Genomic DNA, 21,539 nt, shown 5'->3' with positions numbered 1-21,539 from the left:
ATGCCGACCCTTCTTCTTTCATGAAATGACTTAGGTGCCCCTGTTGAAGACCCCCAAGTTAAGGCAGAATGGGCTTCTAGTACCCTAGCACAACCCTCAGGCATGCCACCCAGCTCTATGGTGTGGGCACAGCGGCAGGGATCCCTGCCAGCCTGAGTGCCCAGGAGCTGCCAGCTGCAGCGAAGCCTCCAAGCTCCTCGTTAAAACCGAAGAGGCCCGGCTGTGCTTCCAAACAGCTACATTAGTGTAGTTTGCTCAAGGGAAGGAAAACCTCTTTGCTTTCTCTTGCCTTTGGAAAGGGGCAATGCGAGGAGCCAGGCTCCTGGCCTGCTGCCATCTGCTCCAGAGGAGCTGGATAGAGCCACCTTTTATATGCCCTGGGACAAAGAGCGAAACAGGAACAGACCCAGGGGGTGGGCAGGAGGGGAGGCAGGCCTGCCGCGTTCTGAGCCTGGCAGCTCCAGCAACATTGACACGAATATTCAGGCTCCCAAAATCCCACTGAGACCCATCCTAGCCAGAGACGGCTTCCAGCCTGATCTGTTCCCAGAATTAAACATACCTGCTTCATAATCCCTCTCTCTTTTTTCCCAGAGTTTCAGCATTATTCACGCAGAGATGCTTGGTAACAGTTCATGAGCTTCTATTGATACTGATGGGATCTAACTCTCAAGGTTAGGTGAACTACAGGTCTTGGGAAGAGGGTGGGTGGCCTTGTGACCCCCTTGCGGGCTGCAGGCTCGGTGGGGTGGGAGCCTGGGGCAAAGGGACCTTAGCAGCAGAGCCCACAACTCCTTCTGTGTGGCTTGTAGCCCCAACCCTGGCGTGACTTTGAGACGGACTGCTTTGTTCCAAAGCACCAGGCTGCAAAGACGTGTTGTAAGGAAGGCATGGGAAGCATCAGACCCTCTTCTCCATACCCAACCAAGAGGTGAATTCACACCAGCGACTTCTCTGGGGTCACTCTTGCAGAGCAGCCCCCGACTCCAGGCCCACGTGGGCAACACGGTCAGTTACTCAGGTCTGAAGCTGCTTCGGGAAGCTCTTGTGGAGAACGCTCCTTCTGGAAGCACCACAAAGACCCCACAGCCAACTCCCCCAGGCTGGGACCCACCCAGGGGCTTTGAAGCAAGGAGGGCAGGGAGTTTGGGGCGCTAGGGAGGGGCTCAGTGTCCTTGGAAGGGGAGCGAGTTGTCGTGAACAAACCACACGGAAGCCGTTTCATAGAATCTTCTTTACTGCCCCCGGTGCAGAGGGCCTGGTTCCATACTGCATGTTTTTACAAACACTTCATGGTATTTACAAGTCGCGGTTTAGTGTTCTGCCTCCCGAAAAACAGAGATGAGCCTGAACAGTTTAGTCTGAGAAGAACGAGGGCCGCCTCCGCTGCTTTGAGCAGGAAGAGGCAGGAGGGGAGCCAGGGGAGCTGGGGGGGGGGGAGGCCCAAGGGGGAGAAGGGGGAGGGCACCCCCAGCCTGTGCCAATGGCTGACACAGAATATGGATACAGGCTTGCTCAAGTTAATACATCATGCAAAAGCAAGAAAAAAAACCAACCAACTGGATAATGAGAGAATAATATAACATCAACAAATGCCAAGGAATGGGATGGCTTGATTCACATGGAGCAAATAAGGATGGGCTGGCGGAGAAGGACCTTCCGATGCCGGGGGGGGGGGCACAGCATCCTCTTGGCTTCCGCAGGCAGGAGTTGGGGAGGCTGCCCAAAGACACCCCCCACCCCGCCGGACTGTGGCTCCAGCAACAATCCCCCTCAGGACTGAGACCACCTCTGCTCTACTGCTGCCTTTGCATCTCTTATTGCTTTGAAAGGAGGGCAGGAATTCCCCTTGTGAGCCCGGGAAAAGCACCCCAACAGAGGAAGACGTGCCCCTGACCCGACTTATGCTGGAGGGGGGGGGCCAGGTGGAGGAGGCAGGAGGCAGCACCCTCTGAGCTGCAGCAGGCAGGGGGGCTTTCCAACGGCCTCACTCCCCTGCCCACAACCGCCCGGCTGCCTTCCTCCAGAGCACAGCAGCTCTCAGCCAGGGGACCAGCTCATCTGCGATGGGCAGAGGACCACTCCAGCTCCGCCAGGCAGCTGTTCCCAGAGGGCTCTCTGCGGCCGCCCCTGCCTCCCTACCCCTGCCCCCGCCTCACTGGCCCCTGACCGCCAGCCACGGCCCCCGCTAGCTGCTCCGCAGTGGCTGCAAAGGGAGGGGGGAAGGGTCTGCCTGGGTCCTCAGTGCTGTCCCACTTGCCCCAACACTGGGGGACGAGATCCGCGGCAACTGGGAAGGAAGTTGAAATGGACATCCAGCAACGCTAAATAAAGTGAAGAAAAAGAACAGGATGGGATGAGAGAGAAGAAGTCACACGTGACAATGATGCCATCACATCAAGCCAGGAAGCCACTGCCATGCTCAGCCCCGCTGGCTCCTCGGACCCCCGCCTGCCTGCCTGCCTGCCACTCCCTGCCCGCGATGGACCCTGAACGCCCTTCCAAGGAAGGAGAAGAGGCTGCTGGCCAGAGACCGGGGGAGGAGCAATGGCCCCAGAGGTTCAGAAGGACAGAAACAGTGGGAAAGGGGGTGGCTCTTCCCCAGAACAGGAGGCCACTGTTCTCATTCTCAAGATCAGCGGGGAGCACTCTTGGCACTTGCGTGTTCTATTTCTAGCATCCCTGGGTCTCCCTCTCTGCAGCTCTGCCCACCTTCCATTCAGCACCACCTCAGCCCCCGGAAGCCAGCGCAAGAAGCTCACAGCCCAAAGCGGAAGGAGATTTCGAGCCCCACAGTTACCTTTGTGGGCGAGAGCAGCGAAGGGAAGGCTGCTGCATCTGCTGCCGCCGCCTCGGGGCCTCCTGCGGAGCTCCTCCAGGACTTGCTGACCTCAGAAAACCAGCTCAGGAGTTCTCCCAGCGACAGGGGGGCTTCTTTGGTGGGACTAGGAGAAAACGTCTGAGAGAAAGAGCGCATGTTATTACGAAGGAACACAAAGCAGCTGGGAAGAAAAAGCACACGGACGGTGCCCGTTTCAGGGCGCAGCTGCTTCCGTAAGTGCCCCATCCTGCCACTTGCCCTCGATAAGAAGAAAAAGCAGGGCTCTGAAAGCATAAGGCCCAGGAGAAGACACAGCCTTGGTGGTACCCGTGAGCACCCCCAGGGGAGACAGCTGTTAGCAAGAGGCCAGGGAACAGACCTCACTGAGCTGTTGTGGCATCAAGGGAGACCGTCCAGTTGCCTGTCCATGTTTTCGTACAGGGCGCTTCCCAGATACACAGAACCAGACAGACAGACAGACGTGCAGAGGTCACAGCCAGCTAAGAGCAGCCCACAGCAGTGCAAAGCTCCCCATGTGCTGAGCAAGCAGAGCACCACAGAAAGCGCCAGGAAGGATCTGCAGGCTGGGAGGCGTGGGCAGGGAGAAGAGACGGCCAGAGGGGGAGGCGTGGAGAGAGGCAGTCAGGCCCATCTGCAAGGCGGCAGCAGCAGGAGGGAGGAGGCGGCGGCAGCAGCGCCAGGGCACACTTACGGTCTGAGCGCAGAGTCCAGGCAGCGGAGGGGAAGCCAGCCAGAGAGCAGCCGCCCGCGGTGGAGTGCAGGCAGCAGTGGTCTTGGTCGTCCGGCCGAGGGCCCGTGAGAAAGAGCAGTCCAGGCATGGCGTTGGAAGCTTGTGGCAGCCGAGGGGGGCTGTGGGGTGCCCAGGGGGCGGTGGGGGGCTCTCTTCCTTCCTGACTGGAGGCGGAGGGTGCAGCTTGCATAGGCAGGAGGTCCAGAGGCTCCTTGGCACGAGGGTCATCCCCTCCCTTGACGGAGGGAGCTGGTGGGGCTCCGCGGAGGAAGTCGCTGGCTGGTGTGGAGAAGGACAGAGTGCAGCTTCTGCCCGAGGGGCGGCATCCGCAGGTCCCTGCCTGGGGTTATTCTACTCTGCAGATGGTACAAAGAGAAACAAGCTCCCGGGTGGCTAAACTGAGGGCGGGGGAAGGATGGTGGAGGATGATGACTGAAACGCTCTCTCTCTTTCTCTCGATATACAAATACTGTCAGAACAATCATATATATTAATATATTAGTCTAGTCTTTTTTGGTTAAACTTTAGGCACTGCTTTGGAAGGAGATTGTGTTTTTAAACATTACAAAATAATAATAAAAAAAATGAGAAGGTTAGCCAGCAGCTTTTCCACATGCAGAGCAGGATAAATGCAAAAGTTATCTCAGGCTTTAAGGAGGCAGGAGGGCTGGGAGCACGTTAGGCCACGGGCAGCTGCGGCTGCCCCTGCAGTCCAATAGATCTCCTGCTGCCGCCTTCTCCTCCTCCGCAGCTCACGCTGTGGGGGGCCGAGATGCCAGCAAGGCTAGGGGGGACATCTGTGCTGCTGCTGCCGCTTGGACCTGATGTGTATCTTCGGCCGTAGTTGGAAGCAGTGTAAGAGGCGGAAGAGAAGGACATGGAGAAACCAGAGCCCGTCGCGTCGAAGCTCCCTCGCCTGGAGCCCGACCGGGATCCCGTTCGTGAGCCGGATCGAGACCCCGAGGTGGAGCCGGAGCCGCTGACATTGTAGGGGCTGTAATAGCCTTTGCTGGACTGGGAAGAGGCTTCCAGGAGACGCAGGCCGGTGCCCTCCTCCGTCATGCTCCTGTCCATGGCATCCTTGTAGGAGATCTTGAGCTTGGTTTTGGGGCAGGTCAAGTACTTGGAATAGGTGTTCACGTCCCGGAGCTTCTGGGCCGTGCGGGCATCGATGGTGCCCTTCTGCAGCGCCTCATCCAGGGGGACCCGGCCAGTCACCTCCGGCTCAATCAGCCCTCCAGTCAGATACTGCACCTCCAGGAACCGCTGGCCGGCCTCGTAGTACAGCCAGCCCTTCTTCAGGGCTTGCGCCGCGGACATCTTGGTCTTGGTTCTGGGGTCCTCAAAGCCGTAGAAAGCCTTCTGGGCGAGGTTGATCCTGTCCACCATGATCTTGTCCACTAGGCCTTTGTTAACGGCATCGGCGACGGAGAACTTCTCCCCGGAGCTGGGGTCAATGATGCCACCCGTGCAGGCCTGAGCCTCCAGCAGTCTCTGGCCAGTGATGTTGTCCACCAGGTTGCGGTGCATGGCCTCTGTGATGGAGACCTTCTCCAGGGTGTCTGTGTCCAGGATGCCAGCCACTGGGCCGGTCTCCTCTGTGGGGTCACTCCAGGAGGTCAGCTGAGCTCTCCCGTGGGCAGGGCTTACAGGGTAGGAAGAGGAGGAGCCGACAGAGGAAGATCTGGATCGGAACCCGCTCATGTTGCCAGACAACATGTCTGCAAACTCTGTGATGGACAAAGTGCCCGAGCGGTACTGGTCGAGGGCAGACTGGTCAATCAGGCCCTTCGCAATGGCGTCGTCGATGTCGTACTGCCTCCCTGACCGCCGGTCAATGATCATGGATTTGACGACCCCGTCCGAGGAGGAAATAGTGATCTCTTCCCATTCGCACTCCTGCTCAGAGAGCTCCAAGTAGGTCTGGTGGTCAATGAGGCCCTTGCGGTAGGCTTCGTACACGGACATCTCCTTCCCGGTCTCTGGGTCCACGATCACCACCCTGCGCTTGCGGACGGAGGACTTGGAGGAGGTCTTCCTCTCCCGCTTCTTCTCCTTCAAAGGCAGAAGGCAGAGCCCAGTCTCAGGGTCCGTCATGCACCTCTCCATCAGCTGCAGGTAGGTCAGGTTCTCCTCGGTGTTGGGGTCAAAGAAGCCCTTGGTGTCATCACTGGGGTCCAGGAGGATCTCATTCATTTCCTCATCAAAGAGGCCTCTCTTGTATGCCATTTCCACAGGCAGGCGATGGCTCTCCTCTGGATCAATGATGCCTCCTGTGGCAATCTGAGCTTCTAGCAAACGGATCCCGTGGTCTTTCAGGATCAGGCCTTTCTTCATGGCTTGGAAGAGGGAGATCATCTTGCCAGAGTAGGGGTCCTTGTAGCCTGTCACAGCCCTCTCTGCTGAAAGCAGCTTGTCCTTAAACTCGGGACCCACGATGCCCATGCGCACAGCCTCCTCCACAGTCAACTTGAGGCTCTTGATGGGGTCAATGACATACCCAGTAGCTGCCTGGGCTTCCAGCAGCTCAAAGGCTGTGCCGGGACGGATGATGCCTTTCTTCATGGCCTGGTACACGGACAGTCTCTCCTTGGAGGAGTCCACGTAGACGCCAGCAATGCAGCTGGTGCCCTCCAAGAACCTCTGCAGGTTTTTGGAGACTTCTTCCACAGAGGTCAAGCCCTCCTGGAGGCGCTGGGCGGTTGCTTCATCCATGACTTTGGAGCGCACCAGCTCTTCAACCGAGATCTGCTTCCTCAGGCCCCTGAAGGTCAGCTTCCGAGTGTCACAGAGGGGCAACAGCAGGCAGCCATTGTTCTCGTCCTTCCTGCATCGCTTGAGGAGCTGTGCATAGCTGAGCTTGTCGTCGGTGGAGGGATCCACATAGCTGCGGACCTCACTGGGCTCAGACAACCGATCGTGCGTCTCCCTGTTAAAGTAGCCACGCTGAATGGCAATCTCTAAGGGCAGGTGGAAGCCCAGGTGTGGGTCTATTATGCCTCCAGTGGCCAACTGGGCATCAAGCAGCCGGAGGGCTTCTTCAGAAGGGATGAGATCCTTCTTCATGGCCTGGAAAAGAGAGATTTTCTGCTCGCTGTAGGGGTCGCGGTAGCCGGTCACAGCTCTCTCGGCAGACAGGAGACGGTCGTGCATTTCTGGGCCCACAACCCCTTTCCTGACGGCCTCATCAACAGTCAACATGTCATTTTTGATGGGCTCAACAATGAAGCCAGTGGCAGCCTGAGCTTCCAGCAAGGGCCGAGCCACCTCTGGGCTGATCAGCCCTTTCTTCAGGGCCTGGTAGATGCTGATCTTCTGTTTGCTGGATGGAATGTAGATTCCAGCAACACAGCCGGAGCCGTACAGGTACCTCCAGGTGGTCTCGATCTCCAGGATCTCACGGATGGTCTTGGAGCCCTGCTTCAGTGCATTGTATATTTCCAGGGAGATGATCCTGGCCTCATAGAGGTCCTCAGCAGTGATGCGGCGGCGGACATAGTCATAGGAGATGAGGTCTTGCTGCCGGATGATCTCTGTCTTCTCAATGATCTCAATGATGATGATGATCATGCGCTCCTTCGTCACCTTGCCGGAGCGGAACTCATCCATCAGCCGATTGCGTTGCTCCTCGGGGATCAGGTCCGAGTTCATGATCTCCCATAAGGACATGGAGGAGCCGGCCCTGTCTCCCACTGGAATGTCAACCTGGGTCTCCTCAAACACCTGCTTGGTCTCGGCCTCAGTGTACACCTGGGTTGTCTCCACCACGGTGGGTCTCTCAGGTTGCTTCAAGGGCAGCAGATAGAGGCCGGTCTCGGGGTCTTCAATACACCTCTCCTTCAGCTGCAGGTAAGTAAGATTCTCCTTGGTGTTGGGGTCAAAGAAGCCCTTGGTGTCATCTGTGGGGTCCAAGAGGGTTCGGTTCAGCGCTTCATCAAAGTAACCTCGCTTGTAAGCCACCTCCACGGGGACACGGTGGCTGTGCACGGGGTCGATGATGCCTCCAGTGGCAACCTGGGCCTCCAGCAGGCGGATGGCGTGTTCCCTGAGGATCAGCCCCTTCTTCATGGCCTCAAAGAGGGAGATGGTGTTCCCAGAGTAAGGGTCCTTGTACCCAGTCACAGCCTTCTCGGCGGACAGCAGTTTCTCATGGAGCTCTGGTCCCACAATGCCAGCCTTCACCGCCTCATTGACATACAGCTTCTGGTTCCTGACTGGATCCACCATGAACCCTGTGGCTGCCTGGGCCTCCAAGAGGACAACTGCTGTGCTGGGCAGGAGCAGGTTCTTCTTCATGGCTTCGTAGATGCTCAGCTTCTCCTTGGTTTCTTCCACATACACACCAGCAATGCAGTCGCTCCCTTGGAGGTACCTCTTCACGTCTCCCGTCTCGGAGAGGTCCCTCACGGTCTTCTTCCCTTCCTTCAGCTGCTCATACTGGGCCTTGCTGAGAATCTTGGACTCCCAGAGCTCGCTGGCAGGCACGGGGGCACGCAAGCCACTGAAGGTCAGCTTCTCTTGCTTTTTGGTCTCAGTCTCTTCAATGATGGTGACAATTATTTTGATGACCCTCTCGATGGTGACTTTGCCAGATTTGAACTGCCGTATCAGCTCCCGCCTCTGCTCTTCAGTGAAATATTCAGAATGAATCAGCTCCCAGATTGTGACCGTTTTGCCCTTCAAACTGCCAGCTGGGACTTCCACCACTGCCTTGCCAAAGGATTCCTTAGCCTGGCTATCGGAGTAGACCTCCTCCTGCTGAAGCCGGATGGCCTGGTCAGAGAGGGAGAGCAGGCGAAGGCCCGTTGGCTTGTCAACGTGGCATTTCCTCTGCAGCTGAGCGTAACTGACCTTCTCCTGGGCGTTGGGGTCGTAGTACAGCTTGGCATCGTCTGCTGGAGCAGACAACGTCTTGTGCATTTCTTCGCTGAAGTAGCCTCGCTTGCAAGCAACGTCAAGGGGGAGGCGGTGGCTGTTCACGGGGTCAATGATGCCCCCGGTGGCAAGCTGAGCGTCCAGCAGACGGACCCCTGTCTCCTTAGCAATGAGGCCTTTCTGCAGTGCTTGGAAAAGCGAGACCACCTGCCCCGTGTAAGGGTCCTTGTACCCTGTCACAGCCTTCTCTGCAGACAGCAGCTTCTCATGCAACTCAGGGCCAACAATTCCAGATTTGACGGCTTCGTCCACAGGGAGATACTCATTCCTCACGGGGTCAATGATGTATCCACTTCCAGCCTGGGCCTCCAGGAGCATCAGGACCACCTCTGGCTTAAGGAGGTTTTTCTTCAAGGCATCATTGAGCAGTAACTTCTGGCCTGTTGACTCTACCAAGATGCCTGCGATGGCGCTCGAGCCTTTCAGATACTTCTTGATGGCCTCATCATTGGAGACATCCTTCACGGACTTCTTCCCCTGGTGCAACTGGTTGTAAAGATCCTTGTCAATGATTTTGCTCTCCAGCAGCTCGGCAGCTGGGACAGGTGCCCGGAGCCCATCGAAACAGAGCTGGCTCTTCTTCTCGCTCTCCTCCACCACTGTGATGACGAGCCGGATTATCTTCTCCACGGTGATCTTTCCAGTCTTGTACTGGCGCAGAAGGTCCCGCCTCTGCTCCTCAGTGAAATACTCAGAGTTGATGATTTCCCAGATGGTCACGGTCTTCCCCTTAAATTGGCCGAAGGGAGCAGACACTGTGGCTTTCCTGAAGACGTCTTTTGCCTCTTGGTCGGTGTAGACCAGCTCTCTGCCTTTGGCTGCTTTGTCTGTCAGCGGCAGCAGAGTGAGGCCAGTCTCCGGGTCGGTCACACATCTCTCCATCAGCTGCAAGTAAGTCAGGTTCTCCTGGGTGTTGGGGTCGAAGAAGCCTTTGGTGTCATCCGTGGGGTCAGAGAGGATCTTCTGCATCTCTTCATCGAAGAAGCCTCGCTTGTAGGCCACTTCCACGGGAAGGCGGTGACTATTGATGGGGTCGATGATGCCTCCTGTGGCAATCTGAGCCTCCAGGAGCCGGACCGCATGGTCTTTCACAATGAGATCTTTTGTCATGGCTTGGAAGAGGGAGATCTTTTCCCCCGTGTAGGGATCTTTGTAGCCGGTCACTGCTCTCTCAGCAGACAGCAATTTATTGTGCAGTTCAGGCCCCACAACTCCCTCTTTCACAGCCTCGTTGACGGACATCCGCTTGTTCTTTATGGGGTCGATGATGAAGCCAGAGGCAGCCTGCGCCTCCAGCAGGATGAAGGCTGTGCCTGGGCTGAGCAGATGCTGCTTTATGGCCTGGTAGATGCTCACTCTCTCATTGGTTGGCTTAACCACCAGGCCGGCGATGCTGTTGGTGCCTTGCAAGTACCTCCTGACGTCATCTCTCTTGGAGAGCTCCTCCACCGTCACCTTCCCTTTGGTCAACTTGTCCAGGTTCTTTCGGCTCAGGATGCCAGCCTCCAGCAGCTTCTTGGCAGGCACTTTCTGACGGATTCCATCAAAAGCCAATTCTGGCTCACCGTTCCGAGAGATGCCATCTACCATGTCTCGGCCGTTGGGCACAGCCTTCGACTGAGGTGCCTGCGTGGATGGGACAACCACCTCCTGGGGAAGGTCATCGGTCTGGATCATGATCTCCCTCGTCTGAGCCAGGGCCACCCGCTGCTCCTCCTGCAGCTTCTCCAGCTTCTCCCTCAGCTTCTGGTTTTCCTCCGCAAGAAGCTTCTCCTGCTGCTTCCGCTGCTTTTCCAGCTGCTGGAGCTCCTCCTGCTTCCGGCGGACATTCTCCTCGGCCTCCGCCTGCTTCTTCTTGGCCTCCTCCAGGGTGGCCGCCAGCTGCTGCTTCTCCTGCTCCATCTGCTTCTGCTGGCGCTCCTGCTCCGCCTTTAGGCCCTGAGCCTTGTTGACCTCGTCCTGGAAGAGCTTCTCCAGCTTGGCCTTCTCCTCCTCCACAAACCTCTCCTTCTGCAAGAGGATGTCCTTCTCCGACAGGAAAGTCTGCTGGAGGATCTGCGTCTCCTGGAGCAACTGCTCCTTCTGAGCCATCTGCATCTGGGGGAGGAGGAAGACAAAAGGGAGGTCAGTTGCCTTACACACAATATGCACACAGTGCCCAAAGAACAGTCAATGGACGCCGACACAGCAGGTTACATTCAAAGCCAGCACTGGGGGGGGGGGGACATGTTAAGGGTCAACCTGGCTGGCCCTGAGAGGCAGCACATGAGGAAGTTAGGGAGTTACCACAATTTCCACGTGAGTAAACAAGCAACGGGAGAGGGTTGGGGGCACAGGGGGACGTCAGTTTTTGGTAAGACACTGTTACCCCTGCCTTGGAAAGGGGGACCAGGACGTGGTGGAGCAAATGGTGCCTTCTCTGGGTTAAGCGAGTCTTGTGCACACCTGGCCTCCAGCTGCGCTTGGGCCCCAGCACAGACAATGGCCAGGAATGGGGGGGGGAGCTGTAGTCCAGGGGTGCTGGGTGGGCCACCACTGGCCCTGGCAAGTTTCCAAGAGGAAAGTAGACATGGGAGTTGCACAAAGGCAGCCTTCCGACAGGCCTTTCCATGAAGGAGCCTGAGTTCAACTGTTCTGAGGAATGACAGCAGAACCCCGGCCCTTCTCTGCACAACTTCCAGAATTTAGCTACCACTCCTCTCTCCCACCCACCTTGGACTCACAGATGGTCTCAGGTGCAACAGAAGGAGGGGGCAGAGTGGATTGTAAAACCATGTCAGAACGTAGGTGGGGGGGGGGGTCACATTGTTCAATGCTCCTCTATGCAAAATGAATAACAGAATAAAATAATATAAACTATCACAGCATGGAGTGGACTTTTATCCTTGCAGTCCAGTTTCATTTGATTTGCAGAGATAGTTTACACAGAGGATCATCTACTATCTAGACTGCTTTTTCATAAAAGGCAGCAAACAGCAGGCAACCCTCTAACCAGATGTAGAAAAGTCTGAGTAAAAATGTGACCCCCCCCACCTGCCCTCTGAAGTGGTACAGCCTGCCCTGCCCCGGGGTTGCTGAGTGGGTGGAGCTTCCATGTGCCTTCCTCCCCGTGGGGGGCCCTGGGGGTGGGGCCTGGGGGCCCAAGGAAAGGGGTACCTCCTCAGCCTGCTGCTGCAGCCGCTCCGCCTCGCGCTTCAGCCTCTCCTTCTCCTGCTCCAGCTCCGCGATGGCCTTCCGCAGCGCCTCGGCGTCCTGGTCGCTCTTCTGCCTCTGGATCTCCAGCGTCTGCACCAGCGTCACCTTCTCCCGGGTGGCCAGCTCCGTGTCGTGCAGCTTGCGGCTGATCTCCTCCGCCTGCTTCTTGAAGCGCTTGGCCTCCTCCTCGGCCTTGGCCTGCGCCAGGCTCAGCTCCGTCACCTGCACCTTCAGGCGCTCGGCGTCGGCCGTGATCTCCAGCTGCCGGCGGCGCTCCGCCTCCAGGGTCTTCTGGAAGCCCTCGGCCTCCTCGGCCAGCTGCATCTGCATCTGCTCCTTGTCCTCCTGCAGCTTCTTGGCCTGCTCCTGGGCCAGCTCCTTCTGCTTCTGCAGCATCTCGGCCTCAGCCTTCAGCCGCGTGGCTTCCTGCACCGCCTGCATCTTCTCCTTCAGGATCTTCTCCGCCAGCGCCCGCTGCTGCGCCAGGTCCTCCTCCGCCAGCTTGCGCATGCGCGCGGCCTCCTGCGCCTCCACGCTCAGCCGGGCGGCCTCCTCTGCCACCTGCTTCATCTTCTCCGCTTCCTCCGCCAGGAACTTCTGGGTGTTGTCCTTGTCCTTCATGATGAGAATCTTGTTCTCCTCCTCAATGCGCAGCTTCAGCTTGACCAGCTCCTCCATCTGGATCTTCACCTTGAAGAGCTCCTCCTCCACCTGCGCCTTCTGCTTCATGGCCTCCGTCACCTCGTTCTTCAGCCGCTGCTGCTCCTCCTCCAGGATGTTCTTCTGGTGGTCCGTCTCCTCCAGCCGAAGCTTGACCTTGGTCAGCTCCTGCTCCACCTGGGCCTTCTGCCGCAGGGTCTGCTCCGCAAACTTCTTGTGCTTCTCCATCTCGGCGTCCGCCAGCTGCTTCTGCTTGAGGGCCGCCTGCTCCGCCTGGGCCCTCCTGGCCGCCTCCAGCTCAGCCTCCTTCCGGAGCTGCTCCGCATCCTCCTGGGCCTTGGCCTTGGCTTGGGCCTCCTCCTCCGCCCGCTGCTTCATGTGCTCGGCTTCCTCCACCAGCTGCCGGGACAGGGCTGCGTCCTGCTCCGCCTTGACACGCGCAAACTCTGCTTCCTCGGCCGCCTTCTTGGCCCTCAGAGCCTCCTCCTTCAGCCTGTCCAGGATGCTCTGCTCCTGCTGCCTGCTCTGCAGCAGCTCCTGCTCCTTCTGCTGCACGGTGGCCAAGTGGGCCTTCTCTTCTGCCGCAATCCTTTTCTGGGCAGCCTCCTGGGCCAGCTGGATCTGCCTCTCAGACTCCTTCTCTGCCAGCTCCTTCTGCCTCTTGGCCTCCTCCACCTTCGCCTTCAGTCGCTCCACCTCCTCCAGGGCTGCCTTGCGCTGGCGGGCTGCATCCTGCTCAGCAGCCAGGATCTGCTTGACCTTGGCTTCAGCCTCCCGACGGCGGTTCTCCTCCTCCAGGGCCAGCTGCCGCAGCCTCTCAGCCTCGTTCTCGGCCTGCTCCTTGCTGCGCTGGATCTCCTCAGCGTTCTGCTTGATCTTGCCCAGCTCCAGCTCCAGCTCCGTCTTCCCCACAGAGGCCTTCTCAAAGTTGATCTTGAGGATGCGGATCTCCTCCTCGATGATGCGCCGCTGCTTCAGCGTCTCGTCCACCATGGTCCTCTGCCTCTCCAGCTCACCTTCGGAGGACTTCTTCAGCTGTGTGATCTTCTCCTCAATGTCCTGCTTGTGCTGGGCAGCCTGCTCCTCCAGCAGCCTCCGCTGGTAGGCCTCGTCCTCCGCCAGCCGCCGCAGCCGCTCATTCTCAGCCTCCTTCTCCTTCAGGGCGATCTCGGCCTCTGCCTTCAGCCGCGAGGCATCATTGATGGCCGCCAGTTTCTCCTTGAGGATTCGCTCGGCCTCTGCCCGTTGCCGGGCGGCTTCCTCCTCCGCCAGCTGCCTCTGCCGCTTGGCCTCCTCAGAGAGGGCACGCAGTCGGGCCGCCTCCTCCGCCAGCTCCCGCAGCTTGTTGGCCTCAGCCTCCAGAATCTGCTTGGACTTCTCGCTGGTCGAGCGGGTCTCCTCTTCTGCTTTGGTCTTGCTCCGCAGCAGCAGCTCCATCTCGGCCCGCAGCTTGGCCAGCTCCTCCTCCAGCTCCTTGCGCTTCTGGATGGCTTCGTTCACCTCGTTCTTGAGGCGGAAGAGCTCCTCCTCCAGCAGCAGCCGTTGCTGCTCCCCGTTCTCCATCTCGGCCTTCAGGCGGATGAGCTCCTGCTCCGCCAGGAATTTCTGCTGGGCGGTGCCCTCGGCCAGCTTCCGCTGCTTCTCCAGCTCCTCCTCGGCCAGCTCCTTCTGGCGCAGGGCAGACTCCTCGGCCTTCGACCGCTTCCGGGCCTCGCGCTCTGCGTCCTCCTTCTGCTTCTCAGCCTCTTCCTGCGCCAGGGCCTTCTTGTGGGCCACCTCCTCGGCCTGGAGCCGCAGGCGCAGCGCCTCGTTGGCCTTCTGGCGCCACTTCTCCACCTCCTTCTCAGCCTCCTCGCGAGACGCCTCCGCGTCCAGCTGCAGCTTCTTCAGCCTCTCGGCCTCCTCCTGCAGGTGGGTGACCGTGATGTGCTCCTGCTGGAGGGACATCTCCAGCTGCGCCGTCTTCTCGGCGAAGGAGAGGCGCCGGCTCTGCAGGTCTGCCTCGGCGCTCTTCTGAGCCATCTCCTGGGCCACCTGCACCTGCCGCTGCTTCTCCAGCTCGGCCTGCTTCATTCTGCGCTCGGCCTCCTCCGCCTGCAGGCGCAGCTTCTGCAGGTCCTCCAGGGCCTTCTGCTTCTCGCGGGCGGCCTGCTGCTCGGCCTGCACCTTGCGCTTCAGCTCGTCCTCCGCCTCCTTCTTCTTCTGGGCCTCGTCCTTGACCTGCTTGCGCAGGCGCTCAGCCTCCTCCTGGGCCAGGCGCTTCTGGCGCTCGGCCTCCTCAGCGCTGTCCCGCAGCGCCTGCAGCTCTCCCTCCGCAGCCGCCTTCTGCTTCTCGGTGGCGTGCAGCTGCAGGCGGATGATGTGGATCTCCTCCTCCACCTTCCGGCGGTTGATCTCGGCCTCCTCGATCACCTTGAGCTTGGACTGGATCTGCGCGTCCGAGCTGAGCTTCATCTGCTTCAGCTCCTGCTGGATGGTTTGCTGCTGCTGCACGGCGTCCACAGCCACCAGCTCCCTCCGGCTGACCTCCTCCTGCATTCGGCGCTGCAGCTCCTGGGCCTCCCTCTCGGCCTGCGCCTTGGCCTGCGCATGGGCCTCCGCCAGCTGCTTCTGCTTCTCCAGCTGCGCCTCCACCTCGGCCAGGCGCTTCCGCTCCTCCTCCTTCAGCTTCTCTGCGGTTTTCTGTGGGGGGGGAGGGAGCAGAGAGAAGGGGTGGAGAGAAAGAAAGATCACACAAGAGAGAGATTGGAGCAGGGGGTGAGCAAGAGGGGTAGGGGTGGGGGGCATGGTGTGGCGGCGGTGGCGGCTCTTCCCAGGAGGCTGAGGGAAGACGTATGGCAGTCGGGAGAAGCTGGCACTCACGTCTCTCACTTAGTACCGACAGGCAAGAAAGCAGGGAAGACCTCAAACCAAGGATGACGAATGGATGGATGGATGGATGGATGGATGGATGGATGAAGAGACGGACGCAAGACGATGGCAAAGACACACACAACAGAAGACAAATTGGCTGCAGGACGAAGAGAGCAGTTGGCACACCTCCACCAGTTGGCACACCAGGCAGTGAGAAGCAAGATGCCCTCCAGGCAGAGACCCATCCACTCAGCAAAGGTGGGGAGGAGGAGCCAGCCCAACGTGGGGTGTGAGGTGAGGAAGGGTGCAGCGAGAAGGTGGAAAGCCCCACGGCCCCCGGGTGGCCCCCTGCAGGCTCACAAAGGCTGCCAATTTCATCGACAGGCCTGCCCTCCAGATGCCGCAAGGAACACCTGCAGGGGGGGGCCAGGGGAGAAGTGAAGAACGCTTCACCGGGTGGAAAGCCCAGGGGTCCGCTCCCTTGCTCCGCTCCCCACGAGGCAGGGAGAGAGGGGGAAACGGAGCATGCACAGAGCGCACCACAGAGACAGAAGCCCCGAATTCTCAGCCCCGGGAAGTGCCAAGAGGCCGGCACCTCCTGGCTGGAGAACGCAGGCGGTGGCAGAAATGGCAGATGATCTCAGCAGGGCAGCGGTGATGGCAACCCCTCCTCCATTCTCCTGACTGCCTCCAGACGGTGGGCAGGACTAGGACCCCCCCCCCCCCATCCCACTCCAAAAAACTCTCCTTCTCAGTTGCATCTGAATTTCTGCCCTTCCTTCTCAGCCTACTAGGAACCACAAAGGGTTCGGCCCACAGGAGTTGCAGGAGGGGGGATGGGAAAGGAGAAGCAAGGTGTGCATGTGGGGGGGGGGTGTCGGCATGTGCACAGTGGAGTACCTGATGCAGAAAAGGCCCGGATCCTCCTGGTTTTTACCCGCCATTAGATCCCCAACCAATACAAACATCCCCCAAGACAAAGCACTGGCAAAGCAGCTGGACTTCCAGAGGGCAGAAATCAAGAGTTAGAAAGGTTACAGAGGAGCATTTCAGAGCAGAAGAGGACAGGACAGGACAGGAGAACCGGGCGGGAAGGAGCCCCGGCCCAAGAAGCAGGTGCAGCTGTACTAAGTGTGTATCTGGGAAGTGCCTCTGGCAGACAGGACAGGCCCGGTGGAGGAGCCCCCCCCCCCCGGTTGGTTAGGGGGCCTCGTGGTCCAGCGTTAGTCATGCGGAAGAGGCAGTCAGGCAAGAGGGATGCTCTGGCCCAGGATGGACCGGGGGGGGGGGGCAGAGGGAGAAGGATGCAGCCAAGGCATGCTGCCCCCCATCCCTCCTCCCACGGGGAGCGCACTCACCTCCTCCTGCTCCAGCCGCCGGAGCGTCTCAGTGATGAACTTGATGTACTGGCTGCTCAGCGTGGTCAGCTCACTGTAGCGCGTCCGCAGGTCCACGTACTGGGAGACCACAAAGCAGCAAAGGTCACGGCGGGGTGGGGGGCGAGACTGCAGCCCCCCAGGCCTTCCCCAAGGTCCCTGATGGGACTCAGCCAGAGGGAGCCACACCAGAAGGCCTCTCCTGAACCTGCTCCCCAGGGGCGTGGCTAGTTGTCACCCGGGAGCTCCTCCTCCTCCTCCTCCTCCTCCTCTGTGACTTTCTCTTTCCAAAGCCATCCAAACTGGCAGCCATCCCTGCACATCCTGATGCAGTGAGTTCCACAGTTCTAAATATGCCATGAGCAAAGGAGCCTTTCCTTTTGTCTGTTCTGGATCTCCTGCCAATTCTTTTAGCAATACAAGGCAGAGTGGGGAAAACATCTCTCTAAAGGCAAATATCTAGCACATGGTCAGAAGCCCATTTCCACTCATCCATCTTCAAATATCTCAAGGGCTGTCACACAGAAGAGGGAACATGATTGTTTTCTCCTGCTCTGGAGGGTAGAATCCAAGCCAATGGCTTCAAGTTACAAGAAAGGAGGTTCCCACTGAACATCAGGGGAAACTTTCTGACAGTAAGAGCTGTTTAACAGGGGGACAGTCTCCCTTGGGAAGTTGTGGAGGTTTTTAAGCAGAGCTTGGCTGGCCATCTGTCATGGACACTTTAGCTGAGATTCCTGTATTGCAGGGGCATACGCTAGAGGACCCTTGGAGTCCCCTCAAACTCTAGGATTCTATGGCGGGGAAACGCAGTCTCCCTTGCGTGGCGTGTCTCCACTGCGCCTGCTGCCCAGGATGGCTCCAGGGTCCCTCTCCCCCCAGCCCCACCCAAGGGTGGCCCTCTCACCTCCTGGATGATGCTGTCTGAGGCCGACTGAACTTTTGGCTTCTTGGCTGGAGAGGCCACTGGCTCCACCTGCGCCTTGTAGGTCACCAGCTGGAGCTCATAATCCTTGTAAGAAGGGGGAAAGGGGGCAGAGGCAGGGTCAGCACCTGGAAGCCCCAACTCTCCTCAGCCCCCAACTCCCCTCCTCCATTTGCACGGGACCCCGGCCTCTCCGGCCCCCGGCTGCCTCACCTTGATGGCATCAATGTATTGCTTGGCAAAGCGCTGGCACTCCTCCACCTTATCCCGGTTGCGCTCACATTCCTCCAGGAGTTTCTAGGGAAACAGAGACAGCTGTTGGTGGCCCCGCGGGGAGAGGGTGGGCAGGGAAGAGGCTCTGGGCTGAGGAAGGGCCACTGCCACCAACCCGTGTCCTTATCCATCAGGTGAGGGGATTCTGTGGGGTGGGGGGGCTGCGCTTTAGCTGGTGGGCCGCCAAGAGCCCTTCAGACAGCTTCACCCAGAGGGAAGGCCAGGGGCAGTCGCTCAGAGCTTTTCCTCGGCATCGGCCTTGCGGTGGAAACCCCTAGTGAGCCACCCCACGAGGCGACGCTGGCAGCCTCCCCATGGACCCAAGAGGGCCCCCCCTCACGGTCAGCAGAGGACAGGCCACCATCAGGGATGCCTTTCCACGAATGACACAGGCCTGGAGCACCTCCGCTGCTTCCCTCAGTGATGAGCTGGAGCTGCAGGCCCCCTGGCAGGGCTGGGGGCAGGAGCAGCTGAGCCAAACCCCACGGCTGCCTCACCTTCTCCTGCAGCAGCTGCTCCCGCACGCCCTTGCTGCTGGTGATGGGAACAGCCTGGAGGCTCTCCTGGCGCTGCCGGGCCTCCCGGATCCACTGGATGAGGCTGTCATAGCTCTCGCGGTAGTAGCGCAGCTGGCGCCCCAGCTGGTCCAGCTCCCTCTGGCGCAGGTCGATCTGGGCCAGGATGGCCTGCCAGCGCTCCAGCAGCTGCTGCACCCGCTCCCGGTACCGGTCCAGGTCAATGTCCCTCTCGCTGTGGCCCTGCACCATCCGCTCGTTCACCTCGCTGGCCTTGCCCAGGTCGGCCTCCAGGGTGCTGAAGATGGGCTGGTGCCCTTCCACCTGCCCACGCAGCCTCTGCGGAGGAAGAGGCAAAGGGTCAGCCCTCCTCGCAAGGAGCAGCTGGGGCCGGGCCCCTCCCATCTCCCCGCCCTCCTAGCCCAAGCAGGCACCAAAGCTAAGAGGCTTGGGCTTTGCCTCACAGGCCCTGATAGCTGTAGGTTGTGAGAAAGCTAGAGCAATAATCTGCCAACAAATTTGGGATGTGGAACTGCAATGCCACGTGAGCGAGATGAATAAACACCCAGCAATAAAAAATAGTGGGAGAGGATTTACCCCAGCAAATTATTTGTCAAAATTACAAATACCTAAATACAGACGGTCATTTGCCCTCGCTAGATTCAACGTGCTGCCATCTGCCTTATTGCAGGGCGGATCTGAGGGTAAACCATACGCGGAACGTGTCTGCCCCTGTGGCTTGAGGGAGGTAGAAACTGTCTCTCATGTCTTGTTATGCTGCCGTTTCTACGGGGATATACGCTCGGTATTTATTACCCCTCCTATGCAAAAATTTCCAAATGAACCTGAACTTCAATGTCTAAAATCCCTGGTAGAGGACAAGGATCCTGAGGTCACGTTCACGGTAGCCAAATTCTGTGCGACTGCCATAAAACTTAGGGAACAAGCTGTGTTATCATAATGATTATCATAATGATTAAGTTTTTAAATGAAAATTTTAGGTTATATGTTAGTGACTAAGTTTTAATTTATATATTCTTTAACTGCTGCTATATCTGTATTGTCCCTGTTATACCTAATTGCAAATTCAAATGTATCCCTATCTTGTTTTATGACTTCTTTGATATTGTATGTGGGCTGGAACTGGTCTGTGACCGAAATAATAAATTCAGCAGGCACCTTCAGCTCTGTCTTGGTGGCCTCCAGGGCCTGGAGGTCAGAGGGCACTGCTTGCACATCCTTCAGCTGCTCCTCATACTTGCGGACCAGCTCCTCTGCCCCTTGCGTGCTGCGGATCACCAGGTTGATGGTCTTCAGCCTGTGGGGTGAAAAGAGGGGAGCTGGAGGTTTGCGTCGGAAGGGAAGGAGAGCCCAAGCGGCCTCTCATTTGCTCCAGACTCCCGATGGCAATGTGCAAAACTTGTGACATGGGTGGTCGCTTAATAATAATAGTAATTTTATTATTTGCACCCCAGCCACTCTGGGCAGCTTCCAGCAAATATAAAAGCAGAATAAACATCCAACATTAAAAAAGTCCCTCTACAGGGCTGCTTTCAAATGCTGCATTTATTTGTGATGCAAATGAATGGCTGAATAGGAGAATTTTATGGGTTTGGCACAAAAGAAGGCAGCGCTACGTCAATTCAAAACAGCAAGAGAGCAAAACCCAGCCAGAGCGGCAACACCATGCAAAAAGGCCTGGAGCAAGAAAAAGTGATTTGCCTGGCACCAAAATGACCTTCAGGCAGGTGCTGAGATGCTGCAACAGGGGTCACTACTGAGAAGGCACCTCCTAGGCACCTGCCATCGCTCACCTGGCAAGGGCACCCACAGAAGGGCCAGGGGGGGTGGCAAGGTCAAGGACCAGGTGGGTCCATGTGGATGAGGCAACCTGCTTCCCCTGCGGAAGAAGAGCCAAGAGGCTCTCACTACCCACCCCACAATCATCCCTTCCTCACAGGTTCAGCTCCCAAATGTTTTCACAGGTTGGGCAAACACAGACCAAGACCAGTGAAAGAGCCAATGGGAGAAAGGAGACAGTAGACGGAGGATGCAAAAGCAGCCCCATCGTCCGGGCAGCAGGTCCAAAGAAGGGCCCCCGCCAGACCCCAGGGAAGAGGGCACCAAAGGCCTCGGGAGGCGGAAGCAGCTCCTGGCAACACCCGGCTGACCAGGTGGGCGGACAGAGTCCCAGGTGAGAGGAGGACCTACTTTTCCAGGTAGATGCTGGAGAGGCTGTAGACCTGGTCCATCTTCTGCAAGGTGATGTCCAGCTCCGAGTGGAGGGTGGGGGCCGAGCTGGCCTGCTCTGGTTGCGCCAACACCTCCTCCGTCTTGGCGCTCACTTTGCCCAGGTTCTTCTTGATGCCCTCCAGTTCCAGATGGATTTGCTAGAGGGAGGAGAGATGCAGAGGAGGGAGCAGAATGAAGACCGCCGTGAAGCCACAAAGCGGGGGCAGGATCCGCACTGGCGGTAGCAGCGTCAGACTCAGCGGCAGCTGCTTCACTGCCAGGGTAGGAAGGGATGCATGGGGGGGGCAGTACCTGCTGGTCACTGATGCGCTGGGCACACTCCTTGGCAGGGTCCTTGTCCAGCGGAGAGCGGATCTTGTGGATGGTGCGGGACTCGCAGCCCTCCAGCTGCAGGCGGATATCCTTCAGCTGAGAGATGAAGTTCCTGCAGAGAGACTCCTCCTGCTCCCCTGAGGAACCAAACAAACCAAGCCCAGGTGAGTGGAGGAGCAGCAGACACAACTTCCAGTGTGGGGAAGGGGCACAAGGGGAGAGAGGGGTCTCCTGGGCCAGGCCTCCAAAGCCAGCCTGTGGGAGGAAAGGGGGCTGGCTGGGGCCCAGCAACACCCTCCGCCTGCAACACCTCCTATTTGGGGACTTGCCTGGCTTTTTTCTGGCCCACGTAGGACCAGTCTGGAAAGTTAGCCTTGGTGAAGACTTGACGTTTTCATCCCCCAAAAAGTTTTTGATTTGAGTTTCCACTGAAATGAGGCTGTATTTTAATCTTGTTTTGAAGTTGTATTTCAATTAATTTGTTTTTATATCACGTGTTAGCCACCCTGAGCCCAGTCTTGGCTGGGGAGGGCGGGGTAGAAATAATTATTATTGTTGTTGTTGTTGTTGTTGCTGCTGCTGCCCTGGGGGGCAATTCAGGAAGGAGGGAGGGCACATAGAATTGTAGACTTGGAAGGAACCCAAAGCAAGACAGAGGCAGCCCCTCAGG

General features: G+C 58.2%; 1 protein-coding gene across 25 annotated transcripts in view; it reads right to left on the bottom strand.

The window, feature by feature from the left end:
- Nucleotides 1-4,248: 4,248 nt before the first annotated feature.
- PLEC (plectin) overlaps nt 4,249-21,539 on the bottom strand; it is a 118,157-nt gene continuing 100,866 nt past the window's right edge. For 24 of the 25 annotated variants that reach the window (XM_079984059.1, XM_079984035.1, XM_079984046.1 and 21 more), the window contains 9 exons: nt 20,849-21,006; nt 20,516-20,694; nt 19,484-19,622; nt 18,287-18,643; nt 17,730-17,813; nt 17,499-17,603; nt 16,574-16,672; nt 11,664-15,044; nt 4,249-10,604 (listed from right to left, as the gene is read on the bottom strand). In XM_079984059.1, coding sequence (XP_079840185.1) covers nt 4,251-10,604; nt 11,664-15,044; nt 16,574-16,672; nt 17,499-17,603; nt 17,730-17,813; nt 18,287-18,643; nt 19,484-19,622; nt 20,516-20,694; nt 20,849-21,006 — 10,856 coding nt within the window. In that variant the 3' untranslated portion in view covers nt 4,249-4,250. The remainder of the gene's footprint in view (nt 10,605-11,663; nt 15,045-16,573; nt 16,673-17,498; nt 17,604-17,729; nt 17,814-18,286; nt 18,644-19,483; nt 19,623-20,515; nt 20,695-20,848; nt 21,007-21,539) is intronic. The other variant, XM_079984052.1, reaches the window with a different exon arrangement.

The sequence above is a fragment of the Podarcis cretensis genome (genome assembly GCF_951804945.1).
Source record: "Podarcis cretensis genome assembly, chromosome: 7".
In the NCBI taxonomy this organism is placed as follows: Eukaryota; Metazoa; Chordata; class Lepidosauria; order Squamata; family Lacertidae; genus Podarcis; species Podarcis cretensis.
This window is presented reverse-complemented; position numbering and strand designations above follow the sequence as displayed.